The sequence below is a fragment of the Orcinus orca genome, chromosome 4, assembly GCF_937001465.1.
Source record: "Orcinus orca chromosome 4, mOrcOrc1.1, whole genome shotgun sequence".
Classification (NCBI taxonomy): domain Eukaryota; kingdom Metazoa; phylum Chordata; class Mammalia; order Artiodactyla; family Delphinidae; genus Orcinus; species Orcinus orca.
The window spans coordinates 153,356,411-153,378,234 of NC_064562.1; the positions used below are offsets into that span (position 1 = coordinate 153,356,411).

A 21,824-nucleotide genomic window follows, 5' to 3' on the forward strand; every position below is an offset into this window, starting at 1 on the left:
TTCCCGGGGCCCCGGGCCTCCCACACATAGCTGGTACCTCAGGGGTCTGCTTGTGCCAGAGCCCTCTGCCTGCCTGTCCCAGCGAGACGAGGTGGCTCCCCCGGCCCCGTCAGAAGGAAAACAGCTGGAGGGGGCAGCTGCACCCTGGCCCTAGCAGGCCTCTCCCCAGAGACCACTGAGCCGGCCCTCTGCCTGGGGGTCCTGGCCTGTACCAGCAAAACCAGCGTGGGCCGGAGCCTGCCATGGGAGAGGCAGGGCAAGGCAGAGGGCAGCTCTGGGGTGCCAGGCCCAGGAGTGGCACCCTGGGGGCAGTTGGGGAAGAGATGTGGGCCGGAGCCCATCGGAGGCTGTTGCTGCCTCAGCTCCCCGCCCCACGTCCGCCCCTGCATCCCCGGACCAGCAGGGTCCCTGCAGGGTCCCTGCAGCAAGGTGGCACCGGCACAGCGCCCTCCTCAGCCAGTGGGTTCCAGGGCAGAAGGGGCCAGTGCCCGCCCCCCTGATCCGGCTGGTCCTAAAGCCACTGGCCGTCAGGCCCTGCTGGCCTTTGGCTGGCTGCCCGCGTGGACGCCCCACACCCCTGCACCGGGTCGGGGCCCTGCACTGCCCACCTCATCAGGGGGTCGATCCATTGCTCCTTCACGTGGGTGGTCTCGTAGATGAGGCTCCACTCATCCTTGATCCACGAGCCCAGGTTCAAGGGGTTGAAGAGGAACCCCAGGAACTGAGGGAAGAGGGAGCCGTGGGGGTCAGGTGCCTCCACAGGGAGAGTCAGGGCCGAGGGGACGGGTGTGGCCATTGCCCCCCAGGGGAGCGCAGCCCACAGCAGGCAGGGGGCCCCACCCTGCTCGCCCCCTCCTGCTGGGCTGGGGGAGCTGCCCCTCACTCGCCGGGGCTCCCGCCTGAGCCAGTGGGTCCCTGCCTGCCGTGGGCCCCCGGGCTCCAACCCCTCGCACCCCCTGTGGACCTGGGCCGACTCCCGCTGGAGAAGCCTGTCCGCCCCTCTCTGGCTGAGTGGCTGCTGGGGCAGTAAAGGCCACACGTGGGGCCTGGTGGGCTGAGCAGGCGTCCCTGCAGCCGTGGTGAACTCAAGTGGCTGAGCCGGGGGTAGCGGTGGGCAAGAGCAGGGTCTCTGGTCCCCACGGCTGCCTCCCCAGGGGGGCCGCTGCCCCGCAGCCACGTGCTCACCTCCCACCTCCCCACAGGCCTCCCCGCCCTTCTTCACGGAGCAGCAGCCAGGTGTCCTTCTAGAGTCTTCCACAGCTTCCCACCTGGCAGCCTGGCCCCTGCTCACCCCACCCCACCCCAGGGGCCTCTCCTCAGCTTCCCCGCTCTACCCCGCTCAGTGCCCCCACCTCTCTCCCACCCACTCTTTCAGCCCTGCTCCCCCTTCCTGTCAGAAGGAGGCAGTCAGCCCCGGTAGCTGGGCCCTGGGGTCACTGCACGCCCCCTCCCAGCGCCCCCTGTAGCTGGGCCCTGGGGTCACTGCACTCCCCGTCCCAGCCCCCAGTAGCTGGGCCCTGAGGTCTCTGCAATCCCCCTCCCAGCCCCGCCCCCCCGTAGCTGGGCCCTGGGGTCTCTGCACTCCCTGTCCCAGCCCACCCCTCCATCCCCAAGCCCCCTCCTCCCACGCAGTGCAGCTGGTCTGTTGACCCCCACCTGGGGACATACTGCCCCCCGCCCTGGGGCTAGGGCCCTCCTAAAGGGGGCCTCCTTCTCTCTGCGGGTGTGGTGAAGGCAGCCCCCCCAGGGAACGGGCTGGAATGGGGGTGGGCTTCCAGGTGGGTTCCCTGCCGTCCAGAGGATTCCAGCATGTGAGTGTGAGCGTCCTTGGAGGGAACAGGATTGCCAGCACCCCTCCAGGTGCTGTCCCAGGGCCCCCTAGACTGGCCCACATACAGCACTGTCTCCCAAGGGGACCGCAGCCAAGGCTGCCCAAGCACCAGCTCATCTGACCACAGTGGTGACAGCACGCGGGTGTGGTCTGAGGGGTTCCCTGGGCAGCCGTCCTGTCCTCAACAGCTTGCTCCCTGTCTTCGAACCCGAGGCGGGCGGACCCTAATGGGACTGGCATTGTGGGGATTGGGGCATGAGGTGTGGGCCGAGGAAGGAGGGCCCTGGTGGGGTGCCGCACCACCTCCTGCAGCTCCCAGCTCCTTTGGGAGTGTGAATGGGCCGTTTCCATGAATCTTCTCCCAGAAACTCTTCAGGGAGATAAATGCCCAGGAACCTGCACTGGAGGCGCTGTGCTGGCCAAGAGCTGCTCTCCATGGGTTCTGCAGGCTCTGCAGGCCAAGGCGGGGCAGGGCTGGCTCCACCACTGCAAACTGACACGTGGGCCCCTTGCTCAACAGTTATTAAGAATTTCAAGACTCTGACAGCACAGCGTGAACCAAGTGCAGGCTCTCCAGCCGGGAAGCTGGCCCTGGGCAGTCTCCAAAGATCTCTCAGAAAATGCTGTCATAAAATTAAAGCCCTTGGGACTTCCCTGGTGGTGCAGTGGTTAAGAATCCGCCTGCCAATTCAGGGGACATGGGTTCGAGCCCTGGTCCGGAAAGATCCCACATGCCACGGAGCAGCTAAGCCCATGCGCCACAACTACTGAGCCTGCGCTCTAGAGCCCACGTGCCACAACTATTGAGCCCAAGTGCCACAACTACTGAAGCCCGCACGCCTAGAGCCCGTGCTCCACAACAAGAGAAGCCACGGCAATGAGAAGCCCGCGCACCGCAACGAAGAGTAGCTCCCACTCGCAGCAACTAGAGAAAGCCCGCGTGCAGGAAAGACCCAAGGCAGCCAAAAATAAATAAATAAATACATAAATAAATAAATTTATATAAAAAAAGTGAAGCCCTTGCTTAAGATAACTATGCAAATATTTACCCATTGTGAGTTGCTTACATTTATATGTAGACAGAAAAACGAGTCATTAAAAATAACATGCTGGGGCTTCCCTGGTGGCGCAGTGGTTGAGAGTCCGCCTGCCGATGCAGGGCACAAGGGTTCGTGCCCCGGTCCGGGAGGATCCCACATGTCGCGGAGCGGCTGGGCCCGTGAGCCATGGCCGCTGAGCCTGCGCGTCCGGAGCCTGTGCTCCGCAGCGGGAGAGGCCACAACAGTGAGAGGCCTGCGTACCGCAAAAAAAAAAAAAAAAAAAAAAAAAAAAAATAACATGCTGCCTCAGGTTACCTGCTGGGGGAGGGTACAGATCTCTGGGGCCTGTGGTCCTGGCAAGTGTCACTGCTCCAGGTCTCCCCTTCCCCAGGCGGGGGCAGTGGGAAGGCTCCTACCCTACCCTTCCTGAGCTGCCTCTGCAGAGCTTGCAGCCTCCTTCCAGAGAGGCCCCAAAGCACTCCTGGGGCCTGAGCTCTCCCCGCTCTTCTCCAGGGAGTCCCTGTCCTGGTCTGGTGACTGTGTGTGTGTCCATCACCCCCCCGCCAAGCCAAGTAAGGAGGAGCGAGCCAACGGTTGAAAGCCTGGTCCAAGAACTGGCTCTGCCACTCATGTGCTGTGTGACGTTGGGCAAGTTACCGAACCTCTCTGTGCCTCAGTTTCTTCAACTGTGGGATGAGTGCCCGTAGGAGTGACCTTACCCGGTCATTGTGAGGGTGAAGCAAGAGCTGCTTGCGGAGGAAGCCGGGCCCACAGCAAATGCCTTGTGGGAGTAGCCGGCAGAGGGCAGGACCCTCAGGTTCATTCGTGGTCCTGCGGGCCCCAAGGCCCAGGAGTCCTGGGCTTTCTGCACAGGAAACAGACAGCCACAGGAGTGGTCCCGGGCAGGGCAGGGGGGTGGGCTCCTGCAGGCTCTCTCTCGAAGGGTACCAATCCTCAGACCCACTCAGAAATGCTCCCTCGGCCCCGCAAAGCCACACAGCCCCTCTTGGAGGAAGGAGAGGCTGCCCTGGGCCTGGAGCTTGGTCACGAGTCAGAGGAGCCCAAGAAGGTTCCAGAGGCCTGGACTGCACAGGCAAGGACTCCGTGTCGTGACTAACAGCTAGCATCCAGCAGCTACCACCCACCGGACCATGAGGAACGGAAAACAAATTCCCCAGGCACAAAAAGAGCACGTTTGCAGCAAAGAGAGGGTATGGGTTCGTTTTAAACACAGAACAAACCCAGCAGCTTCTTTCATTAAAGTGAGCCAGAAAGGTAAGAGGTCAGTGCCAGATGGGGCAGACCTTTGACCTTGGGTTTAAGAATAGAACTTGGGGTAGGTGGGGCTCACCTTGCACACCTTGTGGACGGGTTGGGACTTCACGATGCTACAGAAGAGCTGAAAGCCGAGCTCCTCCAGCTGGAAAGTGGCCAGGTAGCAGATCACTAAGGAGAGAGGGTGCAAGAGTGGGGAGGAGGACATGGGGGTCCCCGCCCTGGGCCCCCGGCATTTGACCCTGGGGGAGTCAGCCAGAGGCTAAGGGCCTGACAGGTGCACTGCAGGTGCAGCGAACTGAGCTGAAGGCGCCCGCCTCCAGCAGGGCGTGTGACCAGAGGCAAGCGCTCCATCTGGGCCCACGTGAAAACGATAACCTGATACAACAGTACAAATGACGTCGTCTCATACGGGGTGGGGGTGGGGGGCGCCATCGCTGTCGAGGGCCTGCGGCTGACGAGGAGGCCAGGGCCGGGCCCGCAGGGACCCATGGGCCCCACGCCGTGCCTGGCCACAGGCACCTACCCTCAAAGAGGCTGTAGTCGGTCCACAGGCAGAGCCGGCCGTCCCGCACATAGAAGGCATCCACCACGATGGTCAGCAGCTTCCGGTACTCGAGGCACCCGGACAGAACTTCCGTGACGAACGCCTGCTCCTGGGGGCTCAGGGTCTGGAGGAGAAACAGCTCGGGAGGGGGCCGCCGGCCAAGCCAGGGGAGAGGGCAGCCACCTCCCGATGTGGGGGTCCCCAGTGCCCCCCGGAGCAGTGGGCAGCACCCCAGCCCCCAGGAGCACTGACCCTCGGACCCTGCAGGTCCTCCCCCAGGAATCGGTCCCACCGGCTCTCCTGGGCTGTGACAGTGCGGTGGGGCAAAGACGGAAATAAACACGGAAAATGACCCCGAAGGAAAAGTCCTGTGTGACTCTGGTCATATGAGGCCCCTAGAGGATTCAAATTCCCAGGAGAGAAAGTAGAAGGGGGGGCGCGGGGGGTAGGGGGAGAGAGTGGGGAGCTGTTGTTTAATGTGGACAGAGTTTCAGTTTGTGAAGGTGAGAAGGTTCTGGAGACGGACAGTGGTGATGGTCACACGTGAATGTACTTAATGCCATTGAATTGTACACTTAAGAACAGTTAAGATGGTAAATTTTATGTCATGTGTATTTTACCACAATAAAAAAAAAAACCAAGCAAGGAAAATCTCTGGGGGAGGGAATTAGTGTTTGCGGAGACTGACTTTTTTCTACTTACTCTTTGGAATATTGTGGGGTTTGTGACCTGTGTGTGTCACATGTTACCTATTCAAAAAACCAGTTAAGTTTTTGACAATAAGAAAAAAAGAATGTCTAATGTTGCCAATGCAGCAATGAGAAGGGCTGGTGGGACAGTGCTGGTGAGTGTTTCTGGAAAGCAGTCTGGAAATATGTTTTAAGAGACTTGTATTTTCCATACACTTTAATCCAGTAACCACCCTTCTGGGAATCTAAGGAAACCGGACAAAAAGCAGAAAATATCCACGTACAAGCAGCTCAGGGCAACGGTACATGCAGTGGTTGAAAGTATTAACAGCCTAAATGTCAACACAGGGAATCAGATACGATCTCTCCGTGTTGTGGGTGAGTAGGACACAGCCATTACAATGAAGTTTCTGGAAAACTTATAGTAAGATGACAAAATACTTAATACCGTGTAAAACTGAAAATGTAGAACGGGATCCCAACAGATGTAAAACACATCAAAATAAACTCTTGCTAGCAGTATCATTCCCCTCCTCCCCCCAAATTTTTTTGGACAACCTATTAGATAAATTTTGGCATTCCCTTGCTTTATTTTGAATTTTTTATTATCAATGAAATTTTCATACATTTACTGGACATTTATTTGTATTTCTCTTCTGTGAATTATCAATTTATATCCTTGGCTAACCTTTTTTAATTGGATAATATTTTTAGGAGCTCTTTGCATATTGAGGGAATTAACATGGTCATTAGTGTGATAGTTATCTGTCGTAAGCTTGTAATTTTCCTTTTAACTTTGCATAAAACATTTTTTAGCATGTAGAGCGTAGAGGTTTTTACTTTGTTTTCTTTTTTTGGGGCTGCGCCATGTGGCATGTGGGATTTTAGTTCCCCAACCAGGGGTCAAACCTGTGCCCTCGGTATTGGGAGCACAGAGTCTTAACCATTGGACCACCAGGGAAGTCCCGTTTTTACTTTGTTTTGAGGTCAAATCTACCTTTTCCTCTGTGATTTCTTCCCTTGTCTTTACTCTAAGAAAACAACAGAGTAATGAGATCATCTGAGGGGTCTTGGACGAGCCCAGAACCTCGGAGAGCCCCGGACCCCACACGTGTGAGCGGGGTGGCTGGATGCCGGCGGGCAGACGGCATCATTCTCACTCCCTCCCAGTCTCTGCACCTCAGGGGCTGAAGGCCTGAGAGCCGCATTCTCCAGCCACTTCTGGGGGGGTTCTGGGCACAGTTGGGTTCTGCTGGTGAGACATACTTGCAGGAGTGACGGGAGGCGAGTGGGGTGACGTTCCCCTCCTCCCTCGGCAGGGGCCGGGCCCGACATTAACTCAGCTGCCCTTCCAGTGCCCCGAGTGGCTTCTGGGCTCCTGCGGGGACCCCATCTGATCCGGGGTAATGACGTCCTCCTCCGACCTGACCTCTGACCTCTGACCTCCGCTCCCGGGCTCCTCTTCCTCTCCTCCACTATCTGCACTTGTCCCCTGGGTGAACTCATCGGCTGCCAAGGCTGACACGTGCAGATTTCAAACGTGCGCCAGCGCGGGCGGCTCTCCCTGGACTTCGGGAAGCGCTCTCTGCCCCTGTTCTACCTCCCTGCTTGGGTGTCTGACCCCATGGGCTTTGCCCAGACCTGCCCTCCCCCGCCTGCCCGGCTCCGTAAACACAATGCCCTGCTCCACCGTTCAGACCAAGCCCTTGATGCCCACCCCACCGTCCCAGGCATCGGCTCCGGCTATGGGGTCCCAGCTGCTCTCCCGCTTCTCCTCCTCAGTGTATTTTCAACCCGCCAGCCGCCAAGCAATTCTTTGTAAAATGAAAGTCAGATCGTGTCTGTCCTTCCTGAGAACCCTCCACAAAGGGTCCTTAAAAGGGCCGGCAATGGGCTTCCCTGGTGGCGCAGTGGTTGAGAGTCCGCCTGCCGGTGCAGGGGACACGGGTTGTGCCGCGGTGCGGGAGGATCCCACATGCTGCGGAACGGCTGGGCCCGTGAGCCACGGACGCTGAGCCTGCGCGTCCGGAGCCTGTGCTCCGCAACGGGAGAGGCCACAACAGTGAGAGGCCCGCGTACCGCAAAAAAAAAAAACGGCCGGCCAGGCCCAGCTCCCTCTGAGTCCCGCGCCCCCCCGCCCCCGCCCGCCTCCGCCCCATCCTGGCTCCACTCCAGCCACACTGGCTGCCCTCTTTTTCTCCAATACGCGGGACGTGTCCTCAGGGCCTCGGCGCTGGCTGTTCCCTCTGCCTGCAATGCTCTTCCCTGCACACTTGCTCCCCGACTCCCATCAGGTCTTTGCTCAGATGTCACCTGACCTGGGAGGCATCCCTAACCACCACCCCTCAGGGTCAGACACGGCCTGGCCCCCTCAGCGGGCAGCGCACACCGGGTTTATTGTCCCTTCCCTGCTGGAATGTCATCTGGGCGCTCAAGAGGGAGGGATTGGAGCATCCTGCCTCCGTGGGAGGCCGTGGGGACCCCGTGATGTCCCGGTGCAGGCGGGGCACAGAGTGGAGGCTCCTCCCTACGGAGCACAGCCAGGAGGGGAGGTGGGTGGCTCTTGCCTCGGGGTCAGCTCTGGTCTCAGCAACCAGGATCCTGCCTCCTGCCTCCTGCCTGAGAGGAGCCCCCTCAGGCTCCTCTAACCCCTGGGCTGTGCCCACACCAGAGGGCACGAGCCCCAGCTGGGCCCCAGTCCCTGCTTTTAACTTACTGCACTGGTCAGAGAAAGCCTGGGGGGCCCAGAACAGGCAGCTCGGAAAGCAGTGCGTCAGCAGGGCTGGCACGGAGGATGCCCTGAGTCAGCGCTGCCCGTGCTGAGGCTGCATGACACCGTGGGATGCCTGCCTACAGCCTCCCTGGCCTCCCAGGCTCAGACAACAGCAGCTCCACTTCTCGTTCACTTGAACGTCTGTGTTTGGGGGGGTGAATGTGTATTTTTAATAAGGCCAGAGCCTTGAGCCTGCGGCTACAGGATGCCACCTGCCCGCGGTGAGGGGGTCAGGCAGGGCTGCATCGGCCCAGGGGTCTGGGAAGGGGAGGAGCCAGGCAGGACCTGACACTCTGGCCCACATGCCAGGTCTTCTCCACCGGGAAGGTCAGGCCAGCAGGTCACAGAGAGGAGACCGAGGCCCAGAGGTGACACGCAGGTCAGAGGGCGCTGAGCCCTAGACCAGGTCCTCCTGGCCAGGCTAGCACAGAAGGCAGGGTGAGGCCTGGACCCCACTGAGGAGGCCCCAGCACGGAGCCGACCCCGAGTCCTGGGCCAGCCTTAGTCACTGAGGCCAGAGGGCTACACCCAAAGGCATCTGAGCTCCTGATACACTCTTGGGCCTTGGTCAAGTTCAGCACTCCTGAGTCCGGGGACCAGGGCAGGTTCCGGGGAGAGCGGCAAGTGCTCTGACAAGGGTCTCGTGGGCAGTCCTGGGGAGGGGCTGGGCTGTGGGCAGGGGAAGCAGAGGCCCACAGCCTGCCAGCTCTTCACAACCTGTAGTGCTTCCTACAAGAGGTCCTCAGAGTTCACAGGCCCAGCTTGTCTGCTGGAGCCACAGGGAAAGGACAGAGCTAGACCAGGGGCCGGGGCCGGGACGCCGCTCTTACTGCAACCCAGGGTTTGAAATTCATGTCACCAATACACAGGGCCTCATGCTAATCAGTGACGCAAAGACCGAAGTCAGAAAAGTAGGCAGAGGAAATTGAGGCTGCCGGATGCCCACACTAGCCCCTCTCCCTTTCTTCCTGCCTAACAAGAGAAAGCTGTCTCGTTGGGAGAGGCAACGTGCCCAGCTAAAACTTTTCCAGGCCCCTAGTTGATGTGGCACATGGCTCCAATCAATGAGATCTGATGGCAAATTGCTAGGTGTGGCCTCCAAGAAAGCGCCTTGAAAGTTAGGGAGATTCAGCTGGCGCCTGCCTTATACTGTTTGTCCTTCTCCTCTTCTCTCTGGGATATGGACGCAATGCTGGAGTAGGGCAGCCATTTTGTGACTACAAGGCAAAGGGTACATTCTAAGGCTGGATAAGCAGACAGGAAGGAGAATGAGTTCCTAATGGCACCACAGAGTTGCTGAACCCACCCTGGACTGCCTATGTGCAGACTGCTTATGTGAACAAAGATACCTCTAATTTCTTTAAGCCACTGCTTTCCTGGTGTTCTTATAGCCAAATACTGTTTCCTAACAGACACAGGTCCAAGCAATAGTTCAGAAAAAGAAATACTCATGAAAATATAACAGGAGAGGGACTACCCTCGTGGCGCAGTGGTTAAGAATCCGCCTGCCAATGCAGGGGACACGGGTTCGAGCCCTGGTCCGGGAAGATCCCACGTGCCGCGGAGCAGCTAAGCCCATGAGCCACAACTACTGAGCCTGCGCTCTAGAGCCCGTGAGCCACAACTACTGAGCCCGCAAGCCACAGCTACTGAAGCCCACGCGCCTAGAGCCCATGCTCCACAACAAGAGAAGCCACCGCAATGAGAAGCCCATGCACCGCAACAAAGAGTAGCCCCTGCTCGCCCCAACTAGAGAAAACCTGCATGCAGCAATGAAGACACAATGCAGCCAAAAATAAATAAATTAAATAAATAAACTGCAATAAAAGTATGGGTTTTGTCTTAAAAAAAAAAAAGAAGATATTATAACTACACCAACTGCCTTTTCCCACCTATTTGGTTGGCAAAGATAACATTTGCTAGCACGCTACGTAAGCAAGCCATAGGGGAACAAGCACTCCCCACCTGCCAGACAGAGTGTCAACGTGGAGGTCTCTGTGGAGGGTCAACTGGAAAGATCTTTTGAAATCATGAGGGCCAATGATCTCGCACGTGTGTTTTCTGGGACTTGACCCTGGGCGCATCTGGCCAGGTGCAGCGGGACAAGTGGGCCAGTCAGTCCCACGGTGATTTGCAACAGTTAAGGACTGGAAACAGCCGTGATCCCGTCCATGGGGGTGGCTGCGACGGCTCCGGCACAGCCAGACAGAAGGATGCTTGTGGCTTCACGATAAGAACGTGGAACAGTCGCCGGGATATCTCGTTAAGTGAAGAAAGCAAAGGCAGGACTGTGTTCCAATGCGCTACCGTTTTGAAAAAGATTTTAAAAATACATATATAATTATATATAACTTTTAAACGTAAAATTGAGAGCTTAAACAAAATTTTTCCAGATCTATTATCTATGCAAGACAGGCCTGTACCGTCTCTGGAAGGACCCACAGGCCGCTGGTCTCCTGGGAGGGCCGGTGTGGGAGCGAGACCCCCGCTGGTACCATTTGGAACCTTTTGGGTTTTGGATCTTTGATGTCAACATATCAGGTATTTAACAAAATATATTAAAATAAAAAATATTTCCTGAGTCCAGGTTTTCTCTGACACTACGGACTAGAAAGTGAAACAAGGCTTTCTGGGACTTGGCCGCTGCCACCCCGCCACCCTGCCACCCCGCCACCCTGCCACCCTGGGCCTTCCCGCAGGGACCTGGGCTGGTGTTTCCAGGCTCCACCCACTCCTGCTTTTCCCCCAGCCTCTTGCACAAGCCCATTCCGGTTTCCCTGCCCACCCTCCCCCCCACCCCTTTCACTCGGGCTGGGGAACCAGCCTTTCCCCACCCCTGCCTCACCCCCAGACTGTCTGACTGACCAGCTGCCGGGCACCTCTCCTACCAGCCCAGGGCTGAGCCTTTCGTTCCCCTGCTCAGAGCTCACCTGCCCTCCTGCCCACTGTTTTCTGAGTGGCTGGATCTCCTTCTCTCCCCTCCTCCCACCCCCAGGGAATCTCTCTCAAGGCCAGACACTTCTGCAAGGGCTACTCAGACCTCATGGGCTTTCTGGGTACCCCAAGCTGCCTGCTGTGCCCATCACACCCCACCTCTGTCCTGCAGGCCCGGGCAGTTCTCTGGACGTTCCTACACCCAACCTGGTGGTCCTGGTGCCTGAGCCGTGGTGCTGGGTAGCCCAGAGGAGTGACGCCCTCAGGCTCCATCCCCCTTATAGGTGGTGAACTAATGAAATGACGCTTGTTCCAAAGAGATATTAACCAGTGAGGGTGGGCAAAGCCTGGGGCAGGAGGGAGGCAGGGTGGGAAGCACCTCCTCCCTCCTGCTCCCCCCTGAGGGCCAGGCGCTGGCTGGCAGCAGTGCCTTGTCGCTGGTGCCGCCCCCTCCTGCCCTCCGTCCTTTCTCCAGCTCCAGGCCCCCAGCCGGGTCCTCAGTGCTGTTCCCAGACGTCAGGCCACTTCTGTTTCTACAACCACTCCACAGACTGGCGTCTGGAGAGGCTGCTCCCCACACCTTAGCCCCCCTCGCGCACCGTGCTGCTGATGGAGAACTTTCTCTCAACGGTAAATGGATCCCTTTCTGATCTTAGACCAAATCCTCTCCCACTGACATATGTTCTCTGTGCAGAAATGCCATCGGGACCATGCCCGAGGGAACCCCTGTCAGAGGGCTGGGAGGCTGCTCTGTGTGTGTGTGTGTGTGTGCGCGCGCGTGTGTGTGTGTGTGAGGCGTGTGTGTGAGGCGAGGGGTTCCCAGGCTTCAGTCTAGAGAGGGAGAGTCACCACACCCTGCCCCCAATCCACAAATCCTTGGACTTTTCCCTATCTTGAGATTATTAATTATATCTGCAAAGATGGTATCTCAGAATAAAGTCACATTCACAGGTAACTGGGGTGAGGACGTCAACATTTCTTTCTGGGGGACCCAGCTGAATCCACAGCCCCGCCCTTCCCCGGACTCTCTGCCAGTGGGTCTATGTGCTGTGTAATTCTCTGCCAGGTGGCAGTCTTGAGCCCTGGCCTAACAAGATCGGTGTACTGCACCAGTTTTCTGACAGCTGGAAGTAAAGGTACGTTGTCCAAACTGTGTCAGTTTCCAGTGTACCATTCCACTTGGACTTAGGATGGCTTTCTGAAGGGATGGAAAAGACAGGTGCATCTGTAAAAGAAGCTGCTTCTCCGTCCGTCCAGCATAGGCACATCTCAAAGACGCAGATGGCCCTGTTGGAAGACTCAGGGCGCCGCTGGGTTGGGGGCCGAGCTGGCATGGTGCCTCCCTCCCCACGGCCTTGCACATGTCTGTCATCATGCCATGGCTCACCGGTGACAGCTAGGGCTCATTTACTATTAATAATCCATCGGATGTGGGAAAACAATCCCGAAACTACTTTGTTTTTTTTTTTTGGCTGTGCCGCGCGGCTTGTGGGATCCTAGTCTCTGAGCAGGGATCAAACCTGTGCCCCCTGCAGTGGAAGCTCAGAGTCCTAACCACTGCACCACCAGGGAATTCCCATCCCAAACTATTTGTTGTAACAAACCCACTTTCAGTAATTATTCTGGAGAAATAAGGACATTACCATTTTTGCTGAGCAGTAAGGGATGCCTTGCAGGGCCTGAGGGGCCTGGGTTGGGGACAGAGAGAAGGACACCAAGGAGTCTCGTTGGAAATGGAGGGTGAGAAACGTGGGTGACACAGGGAACTGGAGTAGAGAGGTCTTTTTTTTTAGGCTGAGGGAATGCATAGCAGCTGTGGGTGATGGGAAAGACCCACTGAGGGGAGTGAGGCCGGACAGACAGAAGGAGTAGACAAAGGGGCCGGGCCTGCAGGTGGGGAGGGGCGGGCCGGCCGGGATGGGGCTGCGCTGAGCTGTGCAAGGCCAGCTCAGACTGGGAAAGAGAAGGATTGTGGATGGGCCTGGCCTTGGCTGTTTTCATCATTCCCCTCCAATGCTTAGGGTCTCAGGGGAGGGTTTGAGGAGGTGCAGCCCATGCCCCAGTCCATGCTGACTGCCAGGCTCCAGTTGGCAGAGACATCCTTTTCTGAATGACACAGGGGAGCAGGGATTGGGGCAGCGGTCCCAAGCTTTCTCTTGTGAGAGAGGCTTTGGTTTCCAGACTCCCCAGCTCTGCGTGCACTGCCGGGGCCCTGCCCCCCATCCTCCCAACCAGGTTTTCCAGCTGCTGCACCACAAGCCGGCTGATGGAGAAAGGGAAGGTGGGTCTGTCTTCGGCACAGCAGAGGCCACACCCCTGCAGGTGTATGGGAGTGGGGCCTGGCCACAGTCACATCCCAGAGCCAGCAAAGCCGCTCACGGGCCTTGTTAAGCGGAGTAAGGGAAGGCTGCAGCTGTCGATTCACAGCAAACATCCCCTAAGACCCCATTTGCTCCTCCTTCCGGGGGCGCAGGCGAGGGGGATGGGGGCAGCAGGCCGAGTGGCAATCCCCGAGCGCTTGCCTGGGTGGACTTAGTCTCCTCTGGATGCCCCGTCCAACGGAGTCCACGGCCCAGAGTCATGAAGGTGGCACCCCGGCAACGCGTACCCCTGTTCCTGGCACCTGTCCTTGATGGACGGACGGATGCGGGGTCAAGTCACAGGGAGGCCTCCGAGGTGCTACAGCGAGGTCAGACCTGGGCCCAGAGACTTCAGCCCAGGGTCTCTCTGCATGTGCTTGAAGTGGGGTGGGCTGTGGTAGGACAGGGACCCCCGGGGCACGGGAACAAGGGCCGAGTAGCTCTTCCAGGTGCGGCCCCTCTGCCCCACGCACATCCCTGCCCTGGGGGACGAAGACGTGCCCCAGTGGAGGGTGCTGGGCTGAGGTGCCTGTGAGGCTGACTCCCGTCCACCTTCGGCTGAGGGTGGGACGACCCCACAGACGCAACCCGAGTGACGGCGCCCACGTTCCCTTGTCACGAGAGTAGTCTGATGTACATTCTGGGAGGTAGGAGTGCCTCCTGAAGCAAAGAGGGGTCCCATCCCTGAAGGGCACCCGAGATTCAGAGTGAGAGCTGACGTAAGCCTTTGGCTAGCTGGGAATCTCGCCTTGGGCCTCTCCTCGTGAAGGAAGGAAAGCGGCTGTTAGGAATGAAACTAAAAAGGTCCTGACAGGGCTCCCCTGGTGGTGCAGTGGTTAAGAAGCCTCCTGCCAATGCAGGGGACACGGGTTCGTGTCCTGGTCCGGGAAGATCCCACATGCCGTGGAACAACTAAGCCCGTGTGCCACAACTACTGAGCCTGCGCTCTAGAGCCCGCGAGCCACAACTGCTGAGCCTGTGTGCCACGACTACTGAAGCCCCCGCGCCTAGAGCCTGTGCTCCACAACAAGAGAAGCCACCGCAGTGAGAAGCCCGCGCACAGCAGCAAAGAGTAGCCCCGCTCGTCGCAACTAGAGAAAGCCCGCGCGCAGCAGCAATGAAGACCCAACGCAGCCAAAAATAAATAAGTAAAATAAATAAATTTAAAAAAAAAACAAAAAACCTGACAGGCGTCACTGCTACGGCCTCCCCGTGAGCCCTGAGCCACCACTCGGACCTTACCTGCAGGGAGGTGGCCGCCGCCTCCAGGAACTGCTCGGGACTGTCCTTCTCAGGTTTAAATTGGTCCAGTAGCTTCATCACAGTTTCAATGCATTTTCCATAGTAGGCCATCTTCCCAGGTGGGACCCTAAAAGCAAACCATGACAGGTCACGCCCTCCATGCGCCCTGGGCTATCAGCTCGGCAGGTGGCGAAGGACCTTCACCAAACTGACAGGAGGTCCACCAGGGAGCCTGGGACCTTGTGGGACAAGGAGTGTTGGAGGGAAGTGGGGACCCCGGCGGGGGGAACCCCAGGCCCACTTCCTGGACTGTGTCCCTGCAGGCCTTGGGGAGCCCGCCCCCCAGGCTCCCACTTGCCCATAGCCCCAGCAGCCCTCTCTGCCGTGCCCCTGGAGGCTCCCTGGCTGCCCCACGTGCCCCCAAGCCCTCCAGCTGTGCGCGGGTGGGGATGACCCCTGGGAGAGGCCAGGCCAGAGAGTGGAGGCATCTCGTGAGTCAGCCTGAGCGGCCCTCAGCCCAGCAGGGGTTTGGTGGTGGATGACTCAGCAGGCCCTGCTCGGAGGGAGAGGGGGACCTCAACACAAAAGTTTGGGGCAAGAAGAATCCTCGGGTCACCACGTTCAACATCCCCATTTTAAAGGTGAGGTAACCAGCACCCAGAGGGGATGCATAGCTGGTAAATGGCCAGGCCTGAGCATTCCAGAAACAGACAAGCTCCAGGAGACTGGCTTGCTCAGAGCCCTTCTTTGGCTGACCCTGGAGAAGCCGCTTGGGGTAGGAATGGGACCCCAGGAAGAGGTTCTGACAGGTGACCCCCAAATTGTCCTCAGGGCAGGGAGGCCAAGCCCCCCAGGAGCTCCTCTCTCATCCCCCCCCGTTCCACACTGATTGAGCAGCTTCCCTGGGTCACCACGCTGCTGGCTTCTTGTGCCCCAGCTATCGGCAAAGCCAGGCTGCTAGCGCCCTGGGGACAGCAGGGGCACCTCTTCTCCGCCCAACAAGCTGGAATGGCTCTGGATGGCAGCACCCAGACCGAGGCCCTCCAGGATGGAGACTGAGTGAAAAAACAAAAGCCACATACACTGACACTGGGGGTCACCAATGACATGGCCAATCCCAGCCAATCACGGTCCACTGGGTGAGTCCCCCCCCACCATCACTTGAAAGAGAACGAAGGCCAAATGCCACCAGACACTGCAGAGAGCCTCTGACACCAAACATGGAAACAGAAACCAGCAAAAAAGGAAGTAGGAGAAAGCAGACAACATACACAGCAGGAAAAACCTGGAAACAAACAACTATACCACCTCTGAGAGATGGAGAAAGATACGGTATCCAAGAAACATCTGCAGGAAAAGAAAAAGTTCTTGGAAATTAAAATATGACAGCAGAAGTAAAGATATAAATAGAAGAGGCAGAAGATAAAGCTGAGGAAATCTCCCAGAGAGCAGAAAAAGATGAAGATGTAGGAAGTAGGAGAAACACACCAAGAAAATCGGGAACCACTCCAGAGATCTGAATTCCAATTAAAAGGAGTTCCAGAAAATGCGAGAGACACAATGCAAGGGAAAATCCCAGAATCGATGGACAGGGTTCCTGAGGCGCCCTGAAGCAGGCAGCGTAGGAAGGGACAGGAGGGGTGCAGGGTAGCCTCGGGCTCCCCAGTGGTAACTCTGGGCACCAGGGTTCAGGGAACCCATCTCCAACCAGGAAGAATGATGGCTCTGTGGATGGGTGGGCGCTGCACCCGGCCCAGGGAGGGAGCCCAGAAAGGGGCAAGCTTGGGACTGGGAAGCCGGAGATTTTCCAGGAAGGTGACAGCAGGTGGCAGGCCAAGGGCCCCAGAGCACAGGGTGGGGGTGGGGGGACGACAGCCTTCCTGGCATCTAGGTATGACAAGAAGTGGAAGAGTTTGAGACTTCCAGAAAGTCTCCTTGAAAGGCAGGAGCATATACTTCTTCTCTTTTCCACCCTGCTGCCTGGACTCCAGAGGTGATGGGAGGAACTTAGGCAGCAAATCTGGACCACAAGGAAACAAGCAAAGATGGCAGAAGAGCAAGCTAGAGGAGCCCAGATCCCTGATGACTTTTGGGGGTGTCATATCTCCCAAGATTGCCTCCCCATGGACCTATTTTATGGACACACCGATAATCTTGTTTGGGTCACTATGATGTTGACATTTTTCGTTGCATGAAGCTGAATCTAATCCTAACTATACACCCATTTCCCTGAGGTCAGCCTCCATCCTGAGCACAATTTCAAACTGGGAAGCATAGGAAGGGAGGCTCTGAGCAGCAACAACAGTCCCAGACTTGGAGTAGGCCAAGGGCACACCCACAGAGAGTCTACCCAAGTTCTCAGACTGGAAACAGTGGCTGGGGGAAGAGCAGGATTTATGGGGGATGAATGGGAGTGCAGTTGGACACGTTTTGTTTGGGGGAATCTGGTAGACATCCAACTGGCAAAGAACAGGGAAAGGGGTCTAGAGTCCCGGGGCAAGGTTCAGGCTGGAGATGCAGGTTTGGGAAGGTCAGGAGAAAACGGTTGTTTATTGAACCATGTGACCGCAGGAAGTCATCCAGGGAGAGGGTGGATAGAGGGACTTCCAAGGACCGAGTCCCGGGGTTCTAGTGTCAGGATGCTGAGGAGCAAGGAGATGCCAGCCAAGGAGACTCAAGAGGAGCAGCCACAGCAGGAGAGGCAGAGAGTGAGATCTGTTCCAGCCAAGTAAGGACAGTGTGTCCAGGAGGGGAGTACTCAGCTGGGACACTTGTTCCTGGAAGAGGCGGGGCTGAGCTCTCATAGTTGGATTTAGCAACATGGAGGTCAAGTATGACTTAGTTAAAGAGCCTGGGAGGAGGGGCTGGGTGAAAATCTGATTGGAGCAGGCTCAAGAGAGAAAAGGTGGAAATGAATTGGAGATAAGAGGCAACTCCGGAGGGGTTTTGCTCTTTAGGGGAGCAGTGACTGGGTGGTAGCTGGAGGGGAGTGGGGAGGATCAATCAGGTACTCAAAAACGAACCCGGAGGACTGCCAACACTCAGGGAAATCTCAGACGGCTGCCGGTGCCTAGACTCACGTTGACTCTAATGGAATAGAGGGGCCAGGGAGTCCAGCCCAGCTGAGCACCTGGACGCTGGGCCAGTGATAACATGAGCAGCAGAGAATAAATTCTCTATCAAGAGAGTTACCTCCCTCTTGTGCACCCTAAATCCGCACGTACCCGAAGTGCTGCTGGGTGGGGGCAGGGGAAAGCGCAAGGCGGTTGGGGGAGGGTCCCCTCCTACAGCCAGAGCGCAGCAGCCTCTTTGTCCCTGATTCTTCAGGCACCAGAGGGAGTTTCAAGTGAGACCACACACTTGTTTTTAGCTTTCTGCTTAGCACTTAATAGATTCTCAGATTTTGTTGATTGTTTTTATGGATCCAAATTAGGGCATGGCTAGGGGAAGCAGTGAATACGGGAGAATATCTTTTTAAAAAGCATCGTTTATTGTGGCGATTAAAAAAAAAAAAAGCACCGTTAACTTTAGTCAAGGAGCTGGGAAGAAGACCAAAAAGGTGGTGAGCGAAAGCAAGAAGATGGGAAACAGAAAGACGAGAACTGGCCCGCAGAGCTAGGGAAGTTGCACGTGGGTGGTGCTGGTGCTGAGGGGACGCGCCTCGGCCCCCTTTCGGGTCTCGCCTGCTTCCCTTCCCCCCGTACCTGTCAGCGGGCTCCGCAGGCGCTCCGGAACCTCCCTTCTCGCCACCGCCCGCCGCACAGAAATTGCAGGGCTAGCGGGCGCGAGGGGATTGGGGAATAGCAGTGGATCTCCCCTTCCACTTCTGCTCGGCCGGAACCCCGGCAACCCTCAGGGCAGGGGCGGTGCTGGGGCGCAGTTTGGGCGTTGTCACCTAGCAACCACGGTACGCTCCGGAGCCGTCCGAGGGGAGACTACAACCCCCAGAATGCACAGCGCCCGCAGCCCAGGAAGGTCGCCACATCCAGGGCCCCTTCTTCCCCGCAATGCCCATCGGGACTTGTAGTTCTCGGCCCCTCCGGGCTCGCCGGGTCTCCTGCGGGGGAGCGCGCCTCGGGCGGGGCGCGGCGCGGCGCAGCGACCGGATTGGGCAGCCTCGGTGGCTTGCGGCTGGCCTGGGGCTCGCGGCGCGTCGGCGCATGTGTGGCTCGGGCGGCGGTGGCCGGCCGAGGCACCTGGTGTCAGTGAGCCGCGAGGAGCCGGCGTCCCCGTGCGTGGTCAGTCAGCGCGTCCGCCTGCCCACCGCGGTCTGCGGGTCAGTGCCGCGCGCAGCTCTCCGAGCATCTCCCGGCCGCGCACCTGCTCCGCGCACCTGACGCCGCCCGCCCGGCGCCCCGGGTCCGCGCGGGACCCCGGCCCGGCCCGGCCCTGCCACGCGTCCGCCCGCCCCGCGCCGCAGCCGGGCCCAGGCGCAGCGCTGCGGAGGTGAGGGCCGCCGGGGCCGGGCCGGGCCGGCGCGGCGATGATGAACAGGTTCCGAAAGTGGCTGTACAAACCCAAGGTGAGCGGACCCGTCCCTCGTTGCCGAGGCAGACCCCCTTTCCCGGTCGGGACCGGCCTCTCCGTGGTGCCGCCGACACCCTACCCTCCACTCCGCGACTTGCTCACACCGTCGCCCTCCCCCTTACACGGGTCCCCCCACCCCGCCCGGTCCCAAACCTCCCCTGCTGCTCTTACCCTCGGGCCGGGGTGCACTCCCTCCCCACGCCTGCCCGCTGCCAGATGGGCCCCTCTCCCTTCTCATTCCGGTCCTGCGTGGTGCCCTGCTCACACCTCGTGGTCGCCCGAGCAGACCCCCTCCTACTTCTCCTGGGTCCCGGAAAAACCTTTCCATCCCCCCTCCTTATACCAGGGATGACTCTCCCGTTCCTCTTCTGCCTCCCCCCCCCCATTATCCTGGACCCGGAATGTACCTCTTAACCTCCCTCCGCAATCCGGAACAGACCCTCTCCCCACTTACCCCAGGTTCTGGAGGGGGGACCCCCATGTCCCTCTCCCGGGTCCCGGACGGACCCCTCCTTCCTTGTGTGCAGAGCGGGTCCCCATCCCACTGTCCCGGCCCTGCCTTCCCGACCCAGGACCGATCCGCGCCTCGGCCCAGTTCGCGTCCCCATCCTTGTCCCGTGCCCATTCTTCTCCCGTGCCCACCCGCGTGCTGTCAAATGCAGGGCAGTCCCCTGCCCGGCGGTGGCGGGGTGAGTGCGCCCGGGGCCGCAGGCTCAGCGGGGTCGGAGGTGCGGTCCTCCCGGCGCTGCGCCCCTCCCCGGCCGTGGGGTCGGGGTCTGGGCAGCGCGCCCTGCTCCTCGGCAGCTGCGCCAGTCGCACTGCGGGCGCTGCGTCCCTGCCGCCTGCCCAGGGCTCGTGTCCGCTGCGGCCAGAGCTAGTCCTAGTCTGGGTGCGGCGGTGCCCAGGAGCCGGGCGCAGAGTCCTGGGAGCACCCTAGGCGTCCGGGGGTCGGACCCTGGCGGCTGGCACCGCGGTAGGGCTGGGGCGCTGGGGTCTTGGCTGGGGGGGCGTCTTGGCCGGGGTGGGGCCAGTGGTCACGTCTAGGCGCCTCGGACATCCACAGTGTGCCTGAGCGACCCAAGGAACACTGCCCCCGCTCCGCCCCCTGCCCAGGGCTGACCACTTCTCTGGGTCTGGCTTTTCTGCTCCCCTCCCCCACCGTGGGTGATCTCCCAGGGTGGGCTGGGGGGGGGCGAGGTGTTCCTGAAATCTCTGCTCTCCTGCAGCGGGTCCGTTGGAGGATGGGCACCCGAGGTGCTGGGGCGAGTTCAGGGACCGGAAGGGCTCGTACTTCATCGCCTTTGGGGTCGGAGAGTTCTCCCAGTGTTGGGTCGAGGGCTTTGGGTGCCTGGGACCGCCCCTTGCTCGGCCTTGGCCTGGCCCAGAGGGGATGCGGGTTCTTACTTGCTCGGTGCAGCTGCGCAGCCCTGCTCCCCCTTCGCACCTCCCTGTCTTTGTAGCAGCTGCTTATTAGTGGTGTTTTGGTGTGACCCTGGTGCTTCCCGGAGCTGCCTGTGGTTTGGGGCCTCCCTGCCCTTGGCAGCCTCCTGCCCAGCCCTCTCCTTGCTGCAGTCCCCCCAGGCGGCTCTGATCCTACCTGCTGGTGCTGGGTAGGGTGCCAGGGGAGGGCGGCAGCCTGTGCACGCGATGTGTGTACGAGGACTGGCTTTTTGTGTGTGTGACTTCTGTCACCAGTTAAAGACCAAGGGGACTTGTCAGAAGGCTGTTGTGAGGGTTATAGCAGCAGCAGCAGTTCTTCAGTGATAAACGGCAGGGCCAGCAGAGAAATGTATCATAGTAACGTTCTGGTGTCTCTGAAAACACATTTGCCAAGGGTACTAGGGCTCCGCATGCCTTTTTCCAGACGTGGCTGTGGAAGAGGACTTGTTTCTAGGATTGCCTAACTGTAATTCGTTGTTGGAAGGGACGGAAAAGCAACGTGGAATCTGTTTCATCTGCAGCTGAATGATTTCAGTGGCCCTGCCTGTTTCAGTTTAGGGAAAAGTCTTTAAAAGTGGAAAATGATACTACCCATGAGACTGTGCCCCAGAATTGAGAGTCGTGTTCCTAATTTTCCCTCTCAGCAGGCAGTTGCCCTTCCAAAGCCAGCCCCCGGGCTGACCAGGGCAAGGTGGAAAGCTGGTGAGTCAGCCAATCCCAGCGACTCAGCCCAGAGCTGTGCGCCTTAGGAGAAGGGAGGGGATAGCGTTTCATCTGGTCCTCTCCTTTCCTTCACTGTGGTGTCTTGGTCTGCTGTCTGACCCCTGGACTCAAGACACATCTCTGTGTGTTTGCCCAGCGGTCAGTCTGAGCATGGTAGTTCCTTGTTGGACATCTATCTTTGGGGTTAAATGTCTTAATTATTTGAAGGGTTGGAGTGGGTTAGGTCACCCCAGTAGCTTTTCATTTTTCAAACCAGAGCTCATATATTGGCCTCAGGTTATAAATTGAATTTTATGCTTCCCCTTCCTGTCTGATTTAACACATTTTGGCACAAGTGAGAGCAGGAGTCAGTTCTGGGAGGTTTCCGGGCCTGGAAGAGTTGAAGTGTTAAATGTTAGCTGTGGGAGGATGTGTCTGAGGGAGATCGTTGCCTGTAGTTACGA

At 58.6% G+C, this 21,824-nt stretch overlaps 2 protein-coding genes across 2 annotated transcripts in view; one reads left to right on the forward strand and one right to left on the reverse strand.

Moving 5' to 3' along the window:
- The window catches only part of CFAP99 (cilia and flagella associated protein 99), a 41,707-nt gene extending 23,134 nt beyond the window's left edge, over positions 1–18,573 (reverse strand). The window contains exons 1-5 of the mRNA XM_033419600.2: positions 18,396–18,573; positions 14,692–14,818; positions 4,673–4,817; positions 4,223–4,317; positions 609–721 (exon numbers count right to left, since the gene is read on the reverse strand). Of these exons, the coding sequence (XP_033275491.1) occupies positions 609–721; positions 4,223–4,317; positions 4,673–4,817; positions 14,692–14,802 (464 nt within the window). The 5' untranslated portion in view covers positions 14,803–14,818; positions 18,396–18,573. The remainder of the gene's footprint in view (positions 1–608; positions 722–4,222; positions 4,318–4,672; positions 4,818–14,691; positions 14,819–18,395) is intronic.
- Positions 18,574–18,808: 235 nt separating this feature from the next.
- ZFYVE28 (zinc finger FYVE-type containing 28) overlaps positions 18,809–21,824 on the forward strand; it is a 109,096-nt gene continuing 106,080 nt past the window's right edge. The window contains exon 1 of the mRNA XM_004265176.3: positions 18,809–19,213. Coding sequence (XP_004265224.1) covers positions 19,175–19,213 — 39 coding nt within the window. The 5' untranslated portion in view covers positions 18,809–19,174. The remainder of the gene's footprint in view (positions 19,214–21,824) is intronic.